At 39.6% G+C, this 21,426-nt stretch overlaps 2 protein-coding genes and 1 pseudogene across 7 annotated transcripts; 2 read left to right on the top strand and 1 right to left on the bottom strand.

Moving 5' to 3' along the window:
- The first annotated feature begins 3,534 nt into the window (after positions 1 to 3,534).
- On the top strand, positions 3,535 to 3,855 carry LOC143885620 (calcium-binding protein KRP1-like). The gene has a single exon (XM_077389815.1). It carries the CDS (start codon positions 3,535 to 3,537, stop codon positions 3,853 to 3,855), a length of 321 nt encoding a protein of 106 aa, XP_077245930.1.
- Positions 3,856 to 7,095: 3,240 nt separating this feature from the next.
- LOC143883926 (G-type lectin S-receptor-like serine/threonine-protein kinase At1g11330) lies at positions 7,096 to 12,579 on the bottom strand. 6 transcript variants are annotated; one of them, XM_077387245.1, is made up of 8 exons: positions 11,088 to 12,577; positions 10,270 to 10,377; positions 9,769 to 10,001; positions 9,429 to 9,639; positions 8,797 to 9,034; positions 8,529 to 8,679; positions 8,170 to 8,417; positions 7,096 to 7,875 (listed from the first exon to the last, which is right to left on the bottom strand). In XM_077387245.1, the coding sequence occupies exons 1-8, from the start codon at positions 12,388 to 12,390 to the stop codon at positions 7,872 to 7,874; spliced, it is 2,496 nt and encodes an 831-aa protein (XP_077243360.1). In that variant the 5' UTR covers positions 12,391 to 12,577; the 3' UTR covers positions 7,096 to 7,871. The 6 variants fall into 6 exon arrangements, with proteins under 6 accessions (XP_077243360.1, XP_077243364.1, XP_077243361.1 ...); XM_077387249.1 differs by lacking the exon at positions 7,096 to 7,875 and having other exon boundaries at positions 8,016 to 8,417; positions 11,088 to 11,900; positions 12,024 to 12,577; XM_077387246.1 differs by lacking the exon at positions 7,096 to 7,875 and having other exon boundaries at positions 8,016 to 8,417; positions 11,088 to 12,279; positions 12,367 to 12,576.
- A 2,688-nt stretch (positions 12,580 to 15,267) lies between these two features.
- Positions 15,268 to 15,585, top strand: LOC143885619 (calcium-binding protein KRP1 pseudogene; annotated as a pseudogene).
- The last annotated feature ends 5,841 nt before the right edge of the window (positions 15,586 to 21,426 follow it).

Here is a 21,426-nt window from a genome sequence, read left to right as displayed (position 1 = left end):
ACCCATGCATTATGGTGGGGCCTTGCATTTTCACCTCATGTTTTGACAAGGTGGTCCTGCCATTTTACACCCAGATGTGTTTTCAGCATCTCCAAGAAGTGGGTCCCGCGGATGGGTCGGGCACGGTAGTGCTGATGGAGAACAAAATCGGGGCAGGTAGGAGACCTAGAAACATACATTATTAATATTTACACAGTAAGGTCGAGTCGTGGCAATATCTGTGAAATATCATAGTATAGAAAATATCTTATTTGAGGTATGCTAGACTATGCTAGAATAAAGGGTGCCCTTGCAAAAATGGGGTGAAAAGGCGCCCCCATCGGCCAAACACCCATCGTCCATTTATGAAGCCTGAAAATCAAAATGTAATAAATGCAATATGGTAAGTTTTTGGCCAATGGGGCGCCCTTTCACTCCATTTTTGCAAGGGTACACCCCTCGTTTTAGAATTCCTCGTCTTATATTTGAGAATTACTTATGCAATTATTTAGGGGAATTATACCCCCCCTTCTCTCTCTCTCTCTCTCTCTCACGGATAAAATCGATCCCTTCTATTTTTAATCAAAACATATGCGAAAATTACACTAGACAACCTTCCCCGTCAATTGTTAGGGGAAAGATAAATATGTGTTTGCATGCTAAGGAGGCCATGTGTTGGCCACCATGAAAAAATGTTAGCACAAAATATTTGTGGGGCCAATTGTGAGATGGATAGGAGATAGAGAGAATTGAGCTGGTGGGAGTGAGAGGAACATGAAAAGCTCCTAAACCCAGGAAAACTGGGAAACTAAAAAATCAATTTTAAATCTGTATTTTCTTTTCAGTAGATTTTACATATTTTGAAGCCATCTGTACTTCCCTCAACTCAATTCTCTGTCTTCTTCCTTCAGCCCATTGACCCACGGATATTCCATGGAATAACTTTTCATGGTTGCCAAATGAGGCTCAAGTGTATAGGCCCTTCAGTAGTGAGATCATATATAGTTAGTAAAACGTGATTTGACAAAAAATCAGGACGGCAAAAATCCGAGTTTCAAAAAACGGAAACACAAGAAACTGGGTTTAAAATCTTGCAATTTACAAAATATGGTTGGGGTAAAATTGGAAAGTTGGCAAAAAATATATAATTAAAATGTTGAAAACGCATCTAAAATGTGTTTAAAACGTCTGCCTTGCCTAAAAAATGGAGTTTTTTCATTGTAAAAGTTTTAAAAGGAGTATTAAACGGCACACCAATAAAACATGATTTTTGTGAAAAAAAAAAAAGAAAACGGAGTTTTGCCAGTCACCTATGCGGGGTCCACATAAAAACGTCCATGCCAAGTAATCAACTGTGACATCACATCCTGGTATTAAAGCATAATATATGTACTCCCATGTAGTGACATTAGCTATTTGCCATGCTCTGTTTGGATGCCGGTAATTCGTTGGGGGTTCTATATCCCAGCGGTCAAAGGGAGGATTAAAGGGAAGATCTAAAGCAGATCAGTCAACGGGGGGATTATGGGTGGAAGAAAGAAACATTGTTTGGTTTGTCTTGCAAATATTGGGGGGATTTGGGGTAAGGGCAAAAAGATCTCCCCAAGATCTTCTCCAAAAATTTCATCGAGTTGAAGAAATTTGGAGAGAAGATCTTGAGCGTGCCACATCACCCGACCGTCGCCCGACAACGCTAGTGGTCAAAGACCTTAAAAGGCAACCAAACAATCTGAAGATCTCAAGAAGATGTTCTCCCCTCAATCTCCTTGAAAATAGGCAACCAACCGATGGCCAATGTCGATGGCTGATGAGAACGCAACCTTATGTCTTCGTTCCTAAGGATTGTGTGATCACCGAGCATGTCTTTTTTATACGTACGAGTTGAAACTGCATCTTATTCCAGGCTTTAGAATCGAAGGGAAACTTCCTTCAACTAAAGCCAACATGGGAACGCCTTCTCACATGGACTTTCTCCTCACTTTGGATGCATATTATTCCCTTAAAATTACGGCCCCATGATTGGGGTGGTTTTTAATTTTGGGGTCATTGGAGTTCTAAATCAAGGGTTCTTAAATGAACAGCTTAGATCGATCAAAGGTGGGGGCCGCTATACTGCAGTCGCTCCCTACTGAAGCATTCCTCCATTGATACATATTTGTTCGGTTTTTGGCTTGATCTCGAATCCACTATTGCACTGGCCCAGCTTTAGTCAGTCTAGACTGTTGGATTGCGAGGCCCGGTTAAATTTAATGGATTGAGAAGTTTGCTGCTCAGATGATCCTAACCCTCCAATCAAGAGCTTGGATGGTCAGGACTGCCTGATCAAGATTCAATGTAGGTCCCAGCAGTTTCGCTGTTTGGGTCAACAGAAATGGGCCTGGGCCCACTACGTAACAGTCAAAGTGCCTCATTGAATTCCAATAATGACACACCTGATTGAAGCATTCATTAAACACCGAATAAAGAGGTTAATTTATTCTTGGACAACGAATTTAAATGGAGATTTTATTTATTTAATTTAGGCATTATTTTTTTACTAGAATTTATATGATGCCCGACTGTCAAAACATAAATGGCAGATATAGACAAAACCTGCTGTCTTGATTTCCAAACCAAAGAAAAGTCAAAACATGGGATTTCTCTTGGATTAAAAATCAAAGGAGAGATGGTTCTCTCTCTCCGCCCTTTATGGTTTGACGGTTGGGCACCATATAAGTTCTCTTTTTTAACAACGACTATGCGGAAAGTTACTTTCACGAGTAATGATAATAAGCAATTTTGGGCCAGGCAGAGAGACATTGTATAAAATCGTGACCATTGATCTCATATACATCACGAGGCGACCCACATTATTTTGGTCCCATCCTAGATGAGCATCCCATGTGTAAGATTAAACACTACAAAACAAGAACGACTAAACATACGTTGGGGTCGAGATCAATGGGACAATCAATTCTAGGATCCCCCATAGGACATGTACGTTTAACTGTTGATCTTGTAGACCATCATAAGGCAACCGGGCGATATGGTATTGTTCCTATACTGAACGGACATCCCATGCCTAAATTACAATACCACGAAAATCAAAGGTTTAGTTTTTGTAGGCCTAAACCGACTACTGGACTCGGTTTGAGGCCCACAATTGGTTGACATAGACGTGGCATAGGTGGGGCCTAAGAGTGTCTAGGAACATGCCTGACAACGTCAATGGCTTAGATCATCCAATCAAGGTGTTCTTAAAGGCATTTGTTTGGGCTTATGGGGATCAATGGATCTGATCACATACACTAGGCAGAAATGAGACCTAATATAAATTTCTTTTTGGAAGAGCATAACGTAACAGTGGCAAAATCTCATGCAGCTTCTACGAAAGAGAGTTTCCTTGAAAGCAAGGGCGTAAGAAGCCTCGCAATCACCTTAAGAAACCGTTGTTCTATCTGTATCCTCGTTGGCATCTCCTTCCACGAACCTCTTTCTTTCTCCTTTTTACCTTATTTAAGACTAAGCCCTCCTCCCTATTATTATTCCAAACCTTACGTAGAAATTCAAGCATCAATGGCCGAGAATAATATGCTGGTATTTGAGGACTTCTTGCCCTCAATGGCGGAAAGAATGGGAGCAAAAGGATTTATGGGAGAGCTCTGTAACGGGTTTCGTCTACTGATGGATGGCCAAAAGGGAGTGATTACCTTTGAGAGCTTAAAGAGAAATTCGGCTCGTTTGGGGTTGCAGGGTTTGAGAGACGATGAGCTTTTGGGTATGTTGAGAGAAGGGGATTTGGACAGAGATGGGGCTTTGAATCAGGTGGAGTTTTGCATTCTCATGTTCAGATTAAGCCCTGGTTTATTAGAAGGCTCGAGGAGATGGTCCGATTAACTCTTTTGCTTAAATTATTTTGTGTAATGCTATTTTTACCTATCCATCTATCTTTTTAATTCATATTTCATTGCTTCTCTTGAAAGAGGGATTATCCACATGTATGTCGAGGAGTCAAATGTCCAAATTGTGGCCCATGTTGTGGATGGGGTCCTAAAAAGGCACTCGAAATCCTATTCCTAACAACCATCCAATTGATTCACTATGATAATAGAGAGCTGAAATGGAAATAGAAAATAGTACACGCTCGTTGATCAACTGAAAAATGTCCATCAATTAGATGGCTAGGATCATCGGTTCGTGTGATTTAGCTAGGATCCATCACTGGCCTCACAATTTGTATGATCTAGATCAACATAGGAACAATCAGAATTTACATGGTGAGTCGACATTCAACAGGCCAAGACATTTGACCTGATCGTTAGGTGCTTCGAATTAGATCAGTGAAAATTTAGTCCACTGGGGCAGTCCCCATCAAGTGGATGGTTTAGATCGATCAGAGGACAATATATGCAACAGTACGATACGGAATAATCCTTATCAATTTGGATAGCATTCTAGTGGGCGGGTGCAGCAGAGGAAGTTAATTTATTTCTTGCGCTTAAGTTGTGAGGAGATAGCAGAAGAAGTAATTCACCAGCTACATATATGAGAATTAGCAATACAAAATAGGGCTGCACATGGTTCGGTCCGGTTCAGTTTAAGGAGGTTTTTTGAACCGAACCGATTCCATTGGTTTGAAAAAAATCCAAACCGTAACTGAACCAATGGAGGTATAACCAAAACAAACCAAACCGATTTTGATACAGATCCAAATAAGGTAGTAAAATAAGTTTATCTATATATATATAAAAAAGGCCGGTTTATCTATCCAAATCAGCCATCGATCCAGCCATCAACTTTAGAACATATCTAAATCAAGTAGCTTTCCACCACTAACTCTAGCTCCAAAAAAAATCCTCCCTTAAATGATTCTTTTATGTTGCATTTATATCTAGTATTGATACCCTTAGGGTGACTACAATGACAGAATTACCCCTAAACTACCCAAAATGGCAAAAATGGTCTCTAATAAGAAGACAAAAGAAAGGAGGTGCAATTTCCCATCAGTTTGGTTCATTTTTTGATTAAAACTCAAAAACTGTCAACCAAACCCATCGATTCGGTAAAAGTCTTAACCGTGACCGAACCAATGCTTAGAAAAATTGAACCAAACCGAAAGGCTCGGTTCATTTCGGTTTATCGGTTTGGCCGGTTTTTTTTTTTTTTTTTTTGCAGCCCTAATACAAACATATAAAATCCCCTAATAATCAAACCATATTAGGGTCATCGAGGAGGGTTACCAATGAGAAGGCAGATCTGTTAGCCAGAAGGGGGGTATGAATTGTGACTCTTTACAATGGTTTGATTATCTCCCCCCTTGATCAGCCATGTCTTGGTGTCATGTATTTTCTGTTCTCTTATCTTGCATTCTGTTCTTTTGGGTTGTCCCAGATTTCCCTTTCCATTCTATGATAATTCACCATTTCAAAAAAAAAAAAAAAAACATATAAAATCTCCTTCATTCACTGCAACCCACACATAATATTGTCTACGAGCTCAATCTTTGTACTTTGGCATTCATTGTTTCGATGCTCGTGGCTTGTCAACAACATCTTCAATATTGTCATTAACTTTATCAAGACTTGGGGTAGCAACCAAATCTAAAGGGCCTTGAAAGTTTATGCCAACAATAAAAAAGGAGGGAAACACATGGTGGGATTCTACATTTTTATGAACTCGAAATCAATGTACAATAAAGAGAGATCCAAATTTCATATCACCTTGATAAGAGATCGTAACATGTAACGGCCTAAGTTTGGGCATCACATTTTGGACGATACGGAATTTAGATCCCAATTTTTTTCAAAGACACCTTCAAAAGTGGGTTGTGAATTTTGAATCTGTAAGCATGCCTTTTTATTTTTTTCCCGTTTTCAGTCATTTAAAAAGTCAAAAAATAAAAAGCCTTTCTTTCCCTTCTTATTTACCCCCAAATTTCTACAAATTTACAAATACTTGCAATTGACCATCAAAACCTAAAAACGAGTTTTCCTCTCTTTCCCAAATCACCATTTTGTTTTTGCAAAAGGGCAAGGCCTAAACCTTTCTTTAAATTTACGCTTTGAGTTTCTTGAAAGCAAAAAAATCATAATCTGGAATTAAGTTTAATCACAAAAAAATAGCTTTTCAGCTATTTTTTTTTAACTAACATTTGATCCTCTATTCTCTCTTTACACCTAATATTTTTCTTTGAAATTCTCATTCTCTGCAAATCCAGATTTCTCCTAAGGCCTAATCCCATCTTTACATGCGATTTTAACTTTACATTTTTTATGCCATGAGATAGCACACATTCACCACTTGCCATTGTCAGAGAACTTTTTTATAAATCCTCTCTTCTTCCATGAAGTTATGCTATGAATTCTTCTATGATTATCACTAGTAAGAAGCTACTGTTCCTAATGTTTAAAACTTTTGAATTCTTGCACTAAATGAAGGGATCGAGGTCATCTTGCAAGATTCTTAAAGAGGCTTGATCTAGTTTTCTGAATCCATTGGCTTCAGGCCTCTGAACTAGGCCCTCTAATTCCTAAGAGTTTGATCGGCTGAAACATTTAATGTGCCATGGTTCCTGAGTCTTGAATTTGTGCATTTCTGCACAATTCAATTTCAAATTTTTACAAATTTCTACAAATTTACAAATACTTGCAATTGTCATGGTTTTGAGTTTGCTGGAATCGTAGAGTAATATCGAAACCAAGAAAACTCAAGATATATCTGGGGGTTTCTTATTCCTAATCCATATTGATCAAAGTTCATATTTCTTTTATATTTTCAAACCCTAGATTTAGACTTTCTAATTATCCAAAGCTTTCATAGTTCATAGATCTTACCTGGATTCATGGCTTCTACTCCGAATTCGCGATCTCCTTGCTCTTCTTCTTCTCTTTCTCCAATTTTTTTTTCTAGGGCCGCACAACCGTTTTTAGGGTTTGTTTAGCCACAATAATCTATTTATAGGCTTTATTAGAAAGCCCTAATCAGAGTCAAACTTGAACGGACAAAAACGCCCCTCTTTTAAAGAGGGGGACGAAAATTTAAGTGGGGGTATTTTTGGGTATTTACACCTAAGCACCACAATGACCCTTACTAGCTAAAGGAGAAGGCTATGCATGTAGTTCCAGAAGTGCTATAAAGTTGCTTGAAACCAAACTGCTTACATATAGTTGTAAACGAATTAAAGCAGCTCTTAACACAGTCAAGGCTCCCTTTGGATTTTACACTTGATGCTGTGCTAACTATTGAAGGATACTTCAGTTAGAAACTGATATTATAAGCTCCATATATTCTAGCATAATCGCTGAGCTATCATAAGTCTGCAAGGGTGCTCTGAATTGGCAAATGCACAGTGACTGACCAAGTGACCATAACTTTAACTAAGAAATTCTGACTTGGTGGATTATCACCAAGCCTTTGTCTTCAAAAGCAGCGCCGTTGCTCAAGAACAGTCCCTCCACTCATCTGTGTCACATTCTTACCACTTGCCCTGCATCAAAACTGGTGAACCGATTGAAATTTTCAATCGTAGTGTGAATAGATTTTGCCAGGGTTGAAGTGGCTTTGGCTGCATTGTAAGAAGAGAAGACTCCTCCTTTTTCAACCCAGAACATTCCAGATAGAGATGCACTCTCAACCTTTTTAACAGTTCATCTTATGACTAAGGGGAATCCTTCTCCCATCCTCATTGGCATTAAGGGGAATTAGTACCGAACCTCCCAATGGCATGAAGTCAAGCAACCTCACTCTCCCTGCACTCTCAAGGGCCGTCTGTCCATCTACCTCATTGCACTCAATCTAACTCTTCGTCTAACCAAGTGGGAAGTCCATAAGAAGCCTGATCTAGGCCCATCAACAAACATTAGCCTGATCTGGACCCTTAGCACAGAGAAGACATCAGCCGAAAATCACAGTTATCAGCTGAAAAAAACCATCAATCAACAGCATGGAAATAGAAGAATAAGAAAAATGAGCACAATGTCCATTAAATTTGTGTGAGCAAATGGATAAAAATGACCAAAAAGAGCAATTGTAAAATATGTTATCTACAAGTCAGTGAGTCCAGGTGAAGCTTCTCATGGTATCATTGATCCCCAACAATGGAAGAACTCATAATTTGAAACTGAAATTCAAAAAAAGCATTTGTTATTTGGAACAGATAGCTGTGTATGCTATCGGCCTTGTAACATTGTAATAGTTACATTATTTACAGACCAGATTTCAGTACCGCGCTCGGATGATCTCCTCTCTGTAAACGCAGGCTGTTTCGGAGTAGGAAGAGATGCAGTCTCACAACTGAGCATGAAAACTACTGAAGACATGGTTGGCCTATCTGCCGCAAACTCTTGCACGCACAGAAGACCTACATGGATGCATCTCAAAGCTTCTGCTTGGGAGAATGAGTCACCCAGTGCTGGATCAATCAACTCTAATAGCTTCTCTTCATTCCACAATTTCCATGCCTGAAACAATCTCAATTTCATCTACAAGGAAATTCGAAGATTTGAACTCTATTGCTTGAGATAAATGGAGCTTTTAAACATATAAAGAGAAAATGATTGATATGTACTTACATAACTCAAAAGATTTAGAGTAAGCTCGTGATGGTAAAAACTTGTGTTCTTCTTCCCGCTCACAATCTCTAATAGCAGGACGCCAAAACTAAAGACATCTGATTTTTCGGAAAACCTCCCTTCCATAGCGTACTCTGGGGACATATAGCCACTGCACATCATTGTTATTTAATTTTCAGATCAAGAACTCAAAAATACTCAGAACGAAAGCACTGAATTGAAACAAGAGAATAATAACTTTTATTTTACGTGAGCCACTACAACTTACTATGTCCCAACAACTCTTTTAGTATCTGCTTGAATTTGATTTCCACCGAATATCCTTGCCAAGCCGAAGTCAGAAATTTTGGGGTTTAGTTCTCCATCAAGCAAAATGTTACTTGCCTTTAAATCTCGGTGAATAATCCTCAATCTGGAATCTCGATGTAGATAAAGAAGTCCACGAGCAATCCCCTCAACAATGTGAAAACGTTTAGGCCATTCTAGTAGCGCTTGTTTAGTTGGATCTGACGCGGATGCAAATTATAACATGTAAATCAATTAGTCTTTTGAGGTAAATGAGGAAATATAAGTTTATCAAAACATCTATTTAGCATGCAGTTGAAATGACGTTTGTCGAAAAAAAAAAAGTATTTGTGTTAACAACATATTTCTAATCAACAGACTTATGCTACTAACAAAAAATAGATGCTCAGGTTAAGGAATCATCTAAGCTTGAAGGATCCTCCAATTTTGCTAATTTATGGAAGAATCTTCATTCAAGTAAGTTCCTTACTGTTCTGTTTTGTCTGTATTGAACATAGAAATTAAGGAGCTGTATAGAATTGAGAGAGAGAGAGAGAGAGAGAGAGAGAGAGAGAGAGAGAGAGAGAGAGAGAGAGAGAGAGAGAGAGATCTAACCGAAGAGAAAAGCATCCAAGCTTTTGTTAGGCATGTACTCATAAACCAACATCTTTTCTTCTCCTTCAATGCAGTAGCCAAGGAGCCTAACAAGATTCCGGTGTTGGAGTTTTGAAATCAGCACAACTTCATTCTTAAACTCCTCTAAGCCTTGCCCAGAGCTTTTTGAAAGTCTCTTTACGGCTATTTCCTGTCCTTCAGTTAGTTTGCCCTGGATGCAATCAATATACAGGAAAATGATTATCCAATTCACACTAAATATGTAGTCTAAGAAAGTATCACTACCAAATCCACTGTTTTTATTTTTCTCCTCTAGAGAGAGAGAGAGAGAGAGAGAGACCTTGTAAACTGGACCAAACCCCCCTTGACCAAGCATATTTGCATCAGAAAAGTTGTTTGTTGAAGTTACTAGTCTTCCAAAATCAAACAATGGAAGCCCCAGGCTTCTTGCTCGCTTCATACGCTCTCTCGGTACATCTGCATATGAAGAGTCGTCGGCTGCCTCTATGCTCTCACCCATATCAAATAATAATACTTCATGGTCTTCTTTCTTGTCTTTCTCCTTACCAGGTTCTGTAGAGTAAGCATTACACGAAGGTCCAACGTTTATAATATAAACAATATTATCTAATTTGCATATACAGGCAAAAGGAAGTGATATATCCGCCCTTTTTTTACTTGGGACAGCCAACTCTGGTGTATATATGACTGCAGAGGGGCCGATTTACTTCACATGGGAAGGACTCAATGGCCATGATTGCCACGTACACTGGAGTTGGATGTTCCATGTAAAGAAAAGGGTTGGATTTATCATTTCCCAGAGGCAAATTGTCTCAGTTACCTCTGCATTTTACAAGCCACCTCCAAAAGAAGTACATACAGACACTTATGGTAATTATTCCTATAATGACTGTAGGTATGGTGATAACCTTCATTTCTCTCCTTTTATCTGCAACATTAAAAAAAAAACAATTCAGACCTAGAGACTATGAGCCATCCACATTCACTTGCATGCCAATGGATTTATTGATGAACAAACAGTACTTAAAAACAGTACACTGATGATGAAATATGTCACCTTACATGGAAAAGAAATGAAAGAAAAACATGGGAATTGACAGCATGGGTCCCAAAGAGAGCATGGAGGAAGCCCAAAACTAGGCTAGCAGAATTAGATTTGAAAACAATACACTTGTAACTAGTCAATTCTTATACCTCTTTGCCACCAAGGTGGATTTTGAATTAGTACAACAAAACAAATCAATTTGAGGAATTCAAAATCAGATGCCTAAGTCTATTTATTGAAAATCAACCAAAGAAGTTTACTGAGTACCATATTCAACTTAAAATCTCCTAGCTCTTTGAAATGGAAATATGGAATTTACTGTTAATTCTTGACTATGGTAAGTCCCTGTTTTTGCTTCATTATGGCAGTTTTAGAGGCAGCTCTCTGTTTTCTCACAGGGTTGCTCCTCAATAATTTAAACTTTTTTTCTGCCAATAAAATCTTGTTTACCCAGTTCAAAGAAGAAAAAATAAAATAAATTCCCATTTCACAATCAACAGAATGATCAAAGAAATAATGAAAGCTTAATGGGCCCGTAAATGTTTTGTTTTTATCTAGAGAAAGACGTAATAAAGAACAAACATCAACCATACCAAGTTCGGAATCTGCTAGACGGATGTGCAGATCCATCCCCCCAGAATTGAACTCTTGAATATCCATCAAATCTCTGCTCCAAAACATACAATCCATGATATTATCATACGCATAAGCTACACAAGAACAGTTCTCCAAGCATTTCTCTTCACACTGCTTTGCATCCTCAGCCTCCAACCAAACTGAAAAATCTGGTAATTTCATTCTAACCAAGTTCAAAAACCAATCTCCTTTACCCTCAATACTGCTAGTGTCATTTCTCTCGCATTTCAGCTGACTTTTCCTTACACATCCACCTGACCAATTCCCATTAGCCCATTCTTCAATGAACTTGGGCACAAACCCTCTCAAACAACTACAAATTGGTGAATTACGTGGATTACAGCTTCCAAAAGGTCCACAAATTCCATAAACATCGCACTTGTTATCAGGTGCTGACCAATCAACAAGCAATTCCATCTTTTGTTCATCCCAACTCAATTCTTGTATTTTCCCCGATGAATCCAAAACAAAAAACAAAATGAAAGATTCATTGGAAAAAGCATAACTAATTTCTACCGATCCTTCACTATCTCTGACAATATTGAATCCGTTGAGGTAAAATGAGAACATGCCGGGTACCCCTATAAAGATGAGACCATTCCAAGGCCCGGTTCGCCAGTACCGAATGGACCAATTCTTGGTAATTAACTGAGGAAGCTCCTCAGCATCGACACCGAAAGAAAAACTGCCTATGGAAGGATCAGAAGAACTTTTCCATGACCTCAGCAGCTGGTTCTCACTGTTCCTTCGATTCGAGCGGAGCTTCATGCCTGGTAGAAACACATGTGATGGATGGTCAAAACTCTCCCAAAACACATCTCCAATATTAATATCGGGATTTCCTTCTCTAAGGACAAGATTTCCAGAGTCAAGGAGCTTAGCACTTGAATTACCAGTGACAATTGAAGCATTTGTTGACCAAAGAAGGTTTTCTTTTCCATCCACGACAACAAGGTTTCCTTTGTCATTGATCATTAGAACTCCGGAAAAATCCATAACAGGATTTTCTCTGTTGGCGATCCATAAGATAGTCTGAGGGATCATGGTGTACCATATTCCAACATAGCGATGACTTGAATTACTAGGACTGAAGAAGCCCAACGTGAAGCGCTCTCTGGCAGATACTATGTTCTTCCCATCTGTGAGTGACTGGGTGGGAGTCATGACATCGATCGCAATGCCGAATTGCACGCTAAGTAAGTAAAGAAAGAAGAAATAAGAAAGAAAAGCTCTTACATTTATTGTGCTGTTTATCTCCATTACTCAATAGAAGCTGTTGTCGATGTGAATTTGTTGAAGAATAAGAGGAGGAAGGAGTCTTTCTCAAAGATTAAAAGAACAAGGTTCTTCATCTCTCTCACCTTTTCATCTTGGCTATGTCAGATTAATGAAGGATAATAAACTAAAAATTCTCGGCCTTATTTATCGCCCAAGCTTCCGCATACCTTCCAAGCTGACTATAACGGGATTTACAAGCATCCATCACAGAAGGCATTTTGCAGATGTTCTGTTGCATCTGACAGCAGCCACCTCGTGAATGAAAACAAAATCTGCTGAAAAGTGAGCCTCTGTGGCTGCCGTCAGATGCAACAGACTATCCGCGAAAAGCCTTATGCGATGGACGTTAGCAAATCCCATAACACAAATATATGAAGACAATAATAGAGTTGAAATGTCCCGATGCAGCCGTTAAGATGAAGAAAAAGGCTATGTGGTGCCATTTTAAGAATAAATTACAAAAAGCTGAATGGTATTGTCCACACCCTTTAAAGAAAAAAACATGAATAAGCAGCAACAAGGTGTGTTTTTGTGATATAGGCTCAAAAGGCCGCCAAATTGGAACATCACAATACAGGCGACTGATTTTGGCACGAATATGTTTTGATAATAGGGGCCCACTCACCTAGTCCTATATGTTTCAACCAGGTGAGTTCGCAACAATTATCAAAACATGTTTGCGCCAATATCAGTAGCCTTTGAAAAATAATAACAGCGTGGACAATTCTCTCTTCATGGCCCACTTTGGAGGACACATTTTCCATTTCACAGAATTCTTTGGTTGGCATTTACCATTCACATGTCAGTTTTTGTTATCTGCCATTTTGTGTTGTTTTTGACTTTCCTCTCAAATCAAGAGAAGAAAAGAAAGTAAAAAAAATGGAAATCTATGACTTTCCTTCAATATTTTGCAGCTAAGGAAGAAGCCACCTATAGGAAATCTATGACTTTCCTTCAATATTTTGAACTCATATGACTTCTGCTTTTGTAACTGAGAATTAACAATGTACTCATGAAACCCTACGATTTCTCATCGTCCCTCTCTATCTCTACCTCCATACCCAGAAACCCTAGCATGTGATTTCTCTAGATCTTTTAATTTCACGAATGTTATAAAATCCTAATTCCAATAGCCTCTGCAACTTCCCCTTACAAGGCATCCTTCATCCTTGCAACTTTCTTTAGAATCTTTCCATTGATGCATGTTTGTTCTGTTTGGGTATGATAATCAAAGAGGCTGGGAGATGGCTGGGAGATTAGGAGAAGAAGAAGTCCCCGCTCAAGAGAATTAGACAAATATGGGAGATGAGGAGAAGAATAGGAGGAAGATTTGTGAGTAGGGTATGATTGCGCGAGAAGATTAGCGGAAGATGAAAGGTGTCGTCACCAAAATGCAGGATGGAAGAGAGACAAGAAGAAAAAGAATAAGACAGGAATCTTCTCCTAATTCAAAAAAGGAAAGAAGAAGAAAGCAAAAAACATTAATGATGTCTAGAAGTTGTCTCGGGTCAAAGTGCTCCATGGCAACCAAACATGCTTTGGGTAGATCTTCGCATGATCATCTTTTGATGATCTTCCCAAAATAAACAACTAAACAGGGCAACCAAACATGCTTCGGGTAGATCTTAAAATAATCGACTGGGCCCCACCTGTAGTTATTATAGACTGTTGGATTGCTAGGCCTGCTTAGATTTCCATGGATTGAGAAGTTTGCAGCTCAGATGATCCTAACCCTCCAATCAAGAGCTTGGATGGTCAGGAATGCCTGAACTAGGTCCCAGCAGTTGCACTGTCCAGATCAACAGAAATGGGGCCCACTTCATAATCATCAAATTGAGCCCAGCTCAGATGACACGCCTCGTTGAAGCATTCCTTAAACAACGAATAAAGAGGTCAATTTATTCTTTGACGAGGACTTTAAATAGAGATTTAATTTATTAAATTTAGGTGGAAAGTTAATTTCACAAGGATGATAAAAGGCAATCATGACCATTGATCTTGTAGACATAATGAGGTGACCCACATTGTTTTGGTCCCATCCCAAATAAGCATCCCATGTGTAAGATTAAAAACTACAAAGAGTGTACGCCTAACAACAGCATCTTCTTAGCATTTTCCCTAAGAAGATCAACGGATTAAGTTCTCTTGGAAGATCAAGGGTTAGGATCATCCCATCAAGGTGTTCTTGAAGGCATTTTTGTTTGGGCTTATGGTTGTTGTGAGGATAAATGGATCTCATCATATACACTCGGCAGAAATGAGACCTCATAAATGTCTTTTAGGAATAGCATAACAGGCTTTCTTTCTAGCATTTCCCTTGGGGAAGTGATATATTTGCCCCTTTTTTAATTAGACACCCCCTCTAAGTGTATTTATGACTACTCTTTTACACTGTAGAGGGCTGTACCAAGTAAAAAAAGAGCGAGTATATCATTTCCCTTGCCCTTTTTGTACCAATAGGCCCCTTCAAAATTTCATTTTGAGTTATGCTGAACTCAAGAGCGCCCTTACAAAAATCAATTGAAATGGGGGCGCACTGATGTTTGCAGGGGGCCAATGGGTTTAGCATTCCTATTTTATTTTATTAATTTCATGCAACAAGTAGAAAGCCTCATGCAGCTTCTACGAAAGAGAGTTTCCTTAATGCAAGGGCCACGACACCATGAATTTTAGGCTCGTAAGAAGTCTCGCAACCACGTTAAAAAACCTTTCTTCTATCTGTATCCTCGTTGGCATCTCTTTCCACGAACCTCTTCTTTCTCCTCTTTCCCTTATTTAAGACTATGCCCTCCTCCCTGGTTATCCATCCCTTTTATTCCAAAACCTTTCAGGCTCTCTCAAGTAGAAATTCAATCATCAATGGCCGAGAAAGAGCTGGTATTCGAAGACTTCTTGCCATCAATGGCAGAGAGAATGGGAACAACAGGATTTATGAGAGAGCTCTTTAACGGGTTTCGTCTACTGATGGATGGGCAAAAGGGTGCAATTACGTTCGAGAGCTTGAAGAGAAATTCTGCTCGTTTGGGATTGCAGGGCTTGAGAGATGATGAGCTTTTGGGTATGTTGAGAGAAGGAGATTTGGACGGAGATGGGGCTTTGAATCAGCTGGAATTTTGCATTCTGATGTTCAGATTAAGCCCTGGTTTATTAGAAAGCTCGAGGAGATGGTCCGAATAAGCTCTGTTGTTTTAAATTTTTGTGTTTAGGCTATTTTTATCTATCCATTTATCTATCTTATTTTTTTATATATCTTTGTTTCTCTTGAAAGTGGAATTACAGCACTCCCACAGTCCCACCCTACGATTATCCACCTATATGTCAAGGAGTCAAATGTCCAAATTGTAGTCAAGTGAAAAAAAAAGAAAAGATCATTCATTAGATGGCTAGGATTATCTGTTGCTGTGATTTGGCTAGGATCAATGTACCATCACTGACCTGCAATTTGGATGATTTAGATTAACATAGAAATTAAGTTCGGCCCAAGAAAACAATATTTCAAGCAAGGTTTTAAATTTCTGATTTCGGCCAATACGTAGAAATCAATGATAATCGAAACGTTACATTATTTTGATCGAAATTTCGTTTTCCTGAAATTTGGGTCTGAAATTTAAGGGATTTCGCCAAAAAATCTTGAACATATTCGTTATTTAATATCTTCCCGAAATTACCGAAATTTCAGAGGGGATAAAATAATACTTTTTTTTTATTTCGTGCGATTTCGAGAGAAATTTCGACAAAAATTTTTCAGTTTCGGTGAGTACCGAAACGCATTCCAAAACCGAAATTTAAAACATTTCGGTACCGGTTTTGGACCCCCCGAAATCGAAATTCCGGCCGAAATAAAATTCCGTTTCAGGTTTCACCGATTTCAGTGTCGGTCTCCACCGAAATCCGAAATTTCGGTCCGAAATTTAAAACCATATTTTCAAGTGTTTCTATTGAATTTCGGCCAAAATTTCGGGATTTCGGTGAGGACCGAAATTTAAAACCTTGGTTGTAGTCTGAGACTCTCAGGCTCTCAGCCCCCAGTATACTCATTTATCCACGCTCCAAAACTCTTAACGCCCATTTTCTTCTCTGCAAAATACCTACGCCTGCCTTTCCTCCTCCCCCCTCCCTGGCCTGCAAATTCCATCACTCGGGAATCTGTGGCTGCCAGAATAAACCCTAACCTCTCCAGAAAACCCCAACCCAGCAAGAATCTACTCAAGGCCAAACACTCCAAGTAATTCCCCACTCTCATTAGAGATTTCACCTCAGAGGGTCGCACAAATCTGTCACCGATTCAAGCCTTCGGATTGGCAGCTGCCCCACATTTCGATTTCTCATCCTTTACAACAATTTGCGATCAACATTTTAGGGTAGTTTTTTTTTCCCATTTCTCTCTGCATTTCCTGTTAATTGTTTTCTTGCTTTTTTAGTTATTCAACATTTTAAATTGTATACTTTTAAAGCCTATTGTTGGTGGTAGTTGTTATAATTTGCATAACTCAAACGAAGTTCTGTATTATTTTTTAATTGGGTAGTAAACCAGAGTCGGATATTTCTCTTTGGGTTCTTTTTGTTAAAACAGACATATTTGGTTTTCTTTTCCTTTTCCTTTTTCCTTTCTTTTGTTCTGTATTCAAGTGCCTCCATATTCCAACTTCATTTCCGTAAGCTATTCTGGGTTCTCTTCCTTCTGCATATTTCCTGAGAAATGGCTGACTTGAATCACTCCTCTAATGATGTTTCTGACTACTCCCAAGCTACCCATTTGAATTTAATGCCTTCTCTGTTATTAGAAAGAAGAGCCTTTGGTTTCCTTCCGTTTTTTTTTCTTTTTTCCATCAAATGGTTCTGTAAAATGATTTTCCAACTAGGGAACCAAGTCAAGATTCTAAGCTGGAGTTCTCAGAGGATGAAGAAACACTTATTGCTAGAATGTTTAATCTGCTTGGATAGAGGTCAGTCATCTTGTTTGAATTTCTAGATTTGCTTTATCTAATGCCAATTAGATCTAATTAATGGCACGTTTTGTATGAAAGCAAGCGATTTTGACTGATGCTGTGTTTGGGTATGGGCTGGCAGTTACCAGCTTCTTCAAAGGATATAAACAAATATAAATACGAATTTCGTGTTCCAATTATTTCCTTTAGTGGTTGGCTTTATATATTTCTGTGCAAGCATTCCTCATGTTAGCACGTTGTCTGCGAACATGTTTAATAAGATTTTAAGATCGTAAAAGAATGATACATGAATGAGTATGCTTGAATGTAGATATCATACATTCCTAGCTTGTTTACAGTGTACTTCTTTATTGACCTCACCATTCCAAACATGTGTGACAACGCATGTCACTTGGTGTTCAATATGATTAAACCATTATAGATGGCTTTCTTGCTTATGCGATGGTTTTTTGGTATGTATTTATGTGTATTCTAGCATTTTTTGAAGTTTCATCTCAAAATTTCATCATTTGCATATGTTTCCAACTTTCCATATGTTTTTATGATTTTACAATATTTCCACCGAAACCGAAACCGAAATTTAAAACCTTGGTCGTGATCGCTCTAGTGAGGATCAAAGTTTCGGTTCTCCTCCTGTCATGTTGGGTGTTGACGGGTGTGTTGAATACCAACAGTGGCAATAGTGGAAAGTAGGAGAGATTGGCAATAGATGAAGATTGAGGAGGCGACATTGGAGGCGTGGGAGGAGGAGCTCCTCCAAGGAATGGCGATATCATGAAAGAGGGAGTGAGACAGAATACATCCAATTCATACACAAATATTCCAACTATCTAACAGCTGTCTCTTTTTAAATGCCCTGCAACTGTTGTGAATTGCATTGAACATATCCAAAAAAAGATTCCTTTGGGGAGGGTCAGCTAAGAAACGGGGTATTCCTTTAGTAAGTTGGGAGCATGTGTGTAAACCTATCAAAGGTGGGGGTTTGGGTATTAGGAGAATCAAGCAAGTTAATCATACACTACTAGAGAAGTGGTTATGGAGATTTGGGGAGGAGCAGTCTCAATTGTGGGTGAAAGTTATAGAGGATAAATATGGCGCAAAGCCTGGACACTGGGAATCAAAAGAATGCTTTAGAAAACCAAGGGTTACAATTTGGAAGGTCATTTTGTGGTTGTCCCATCAATTCAAAGAGGGCATTCGATACAGAGCTTATGTAGGGGACAAGATCAGTTTTTGGAGTTTTTGGAATGATATCTAGTGTTCTTAATTCTTATACTTCTTTAAAACTTTTGTTTCCTGTTTTATTCGTTGTGGCAGCCAGAAAGGAAGCCATGGTGAATGAATGTTTTGAGAAGAGAGAAGATAAAGTGGTGTGGAGCCCAGCGTTCATAAGAAATTTTTTTGAAAGGGATCTTCCTTCAATTGTTAGATTGTTTGAGGTGTTAGAAAGTTGCTACATCAGTTCTCATGGGGAGGATAAGAGGGTTTGAATTTGACTCTACTGGGGTTTTTACTGTCAAATCCTTCTACAACTTCTTGATGCCTTGCCTTGCGTTCCTAATTGAAGCAAAAGTGTGGAAAATTCAAGCGCCTCCAAGGGTATGTACTTTTGCATGGATGGCCACCTGCAGGTGGATTCAAACGGTGGATTTGCTTACGAACCGTGGGATGCTTATAGTAGATCATTGCGCCTTGTGCATAGAGGCGGGAGAATCGGTGGATCATATTTTATCCATTGCAGAGTTGCCAAGGAGGTGTGGAGTCGTATTTTGGCGAGGTTTGGTATAGAGTGGGTATTCCCTACAGCCCTCCCAGAGTTACTGGAAGGCTGGCGATTAGTCCCTTGGAAGAAAAGAGGTAAAATTTTGTGGGATGTTTCTCTTCTTGCGATTTTGTGGGTCAAGGTTGTCAAACATTGCCTAATTTTTCAAGGTTTTCCTAATTCCTAGAAATCAAGCTTATCATAATACTACACGGGCTCCCTCCCTCACGAAGAGACAAAAGGCGATTTTTAGGTGATTTTGGAGCTCCCTCCCTAGGTCGATGGAAACCCTAGGGAGGGAAACATTTTCTTCCCTACTCTCTCTCTCTCTCTATTTCGTCTCTCTCTCTCTCTCTCTCTCCCTATTTCGTCTCTCTCTCTCTCTCTCTCCCCTATTTCGTCTCTCTCTCTCTCTCTCTCTCTCTCTCTCTCGTCTCTCACTCTCTCTCTTCATTTTCTCCCCCATTTCTCGCCGATCTTTCTCTCTTCGAACAATCTCCCTCTCTTCTTTCCTGATATATCTTTTTTCTTTTACTTTTCTGATCTCTTCCTGTTCTCTCTCTTTCTGCTTTTTCTCCTCCCCCCTCTTTCTTCCTCTCTTTCTCTTAAATCTATCTTTCCTATTTTTTGATCTTTCCTTTTCTCTCCCTTGATGGGCAAGGGAGGTATTAGTGGCTGGATGATGCCCGGAGTTGGGCAGATCTCGCAGGGGATGTAGCAATGGTGGCTGGAGGTGCGACATGGCCGGATCTAGGTCCGAGTGGGCCGGATTTATTGGGGAAAGGATCGGATCTGGGTTGGGTGGATGGAGAAAGTGGGCTTATGAGTTGTCGGAAGTGGTGGACACGGCAGGAGTGTGAAAAAGGGTGGCCGGATTCGAGGGGAGGGGGGAATGAAGAGGCTTGATGTGAAGGGTAAAGATGGGGTTTGATCGAGGTGCAAGGTTGCGGCTAGAAGAGTAGGATTAGGGTGAACAATGGTGGGCTCTAGGATTAGGTAAAAATAAGGGTAGGATTAGGATTTTAGGTTCTGGTGAAGCTGAAGGGGGAGAAATTAGCATAAAAAATGGTGGTCTCTAGGGTTAGATTAGGGTTTTTGGCTTGGAGGTTTAATGGGGATCCCCCGGAACTGGCGGTGGCGCAAGGTGGAGGCCGCCGATGATCGGATTCGATGGATTGGCTATCGTGTACGGTTAGAGGCGCACAATAGCTTTAGGCGTTTGAGCGGGATTTTTAAAATTTGAATTAGCCAGCTAGAAAGTGGTGGAGCAGTCTGAGTAACGTGGCAGGTCATAACTATGATTTGATGGGGTCCACAAATATGGCACTTTTAAATGAGACCATTGTGCAATGTAAAGGAAAGGAAGGGAAAATGGTGAAGGCATTTTCAGCTGCGGTAGTAGATGAAGAATTCGAAAGGGAAGTGAAATAGGTATTCGGCAGGGTGGTAGCGCATGGAAGTATAGAACTCGTTGTAGTGGTTGACCTAGAAGATCTTTTTTTGGCTTTTTACTGGTCTAGGAGCATGCTCCTAGCCACCCTTAATTGATTCTATGTAATGCAAGTAGGGACCCCTGGTCCCCAATGTAATCTTCATAGTATCAATAAAATTGTCAATTTTCAAAAAAATAAAAAAAGAAACTCCAAAATCTTTGGTGGGAAGGCCAAATCTCCCCCCTTCTTATTCATGAGAGTTTTAGCCTTGACAATAGCGTGGGTAAAATGTGTTTCATCTTTTAGATTTGTTTCATCTTTTGATTTGTGGGAGGGTTGGAAGGAAGTGTGTTATGGTGTGGATAGTCGCCCTTGTGTTTTGCAACCATGGCAGCCTCCTTCTCCTGGTTTTATCAAATTAAATATCGATGGTTCTACCTTGGGCATCCCTCGACCGGCCGGAATCGGTGGAGTAGTAGGGATTCTTGGGGTGAGGTGATTTGGGTGTCCTCTGGTCCGATCGGGTGCACGGATGCTAGTGGGACTGAGGTTCGAGCTGCTCCTCAAGGGATTATACATTTGGATAGAGATTCATTGGATTGTGTCATTGTAGAGGGAAATTCCCACAATGTGATCCGATGGTTGAGAGGGATGTCAGTCCTCCCTTGGAGGTTTTCAGAGTTCTTTGATGAAATTCATGACAGAGTCTTTGGATCCTCATTGATTTTTATGCACGTTAGAAGGTCGGCTAATTGCTTGGCGGACCGCCTGGCAAGGGAAGGTGTTGACAAACAGAGCTTGGAATTTTTTGATTTTGTGCCGCCATGATTGGGAGTGTTTGTAGTATTTTCTTTGTCGATTTTTCATTGTATTT

This window comes from Tasmannia lanceolata, unplaced genomic scaffold (assembly GCF_043159265.1).
Source record: "Tasmannia lanceolata isolate RefF3 unplaced genomic scaffold, GAP_Taslan_0.1 ptg000008l, whole genome shotgun sequence".
In the NCBI taxonomy this organism is placed as follows: domain Eukaryota; kingdom Viridiplantae; phylum Streptophyta; class Magnoliopsida; order Canellales; family Winteraceae; genus Tasmannia; species Tasmannia lanceolata.
The sequence above is the reverse complement of the archived record's forward strand: the minus strand, read 5'-3'. Positions and strand labels throughout refer to the sequence as shown.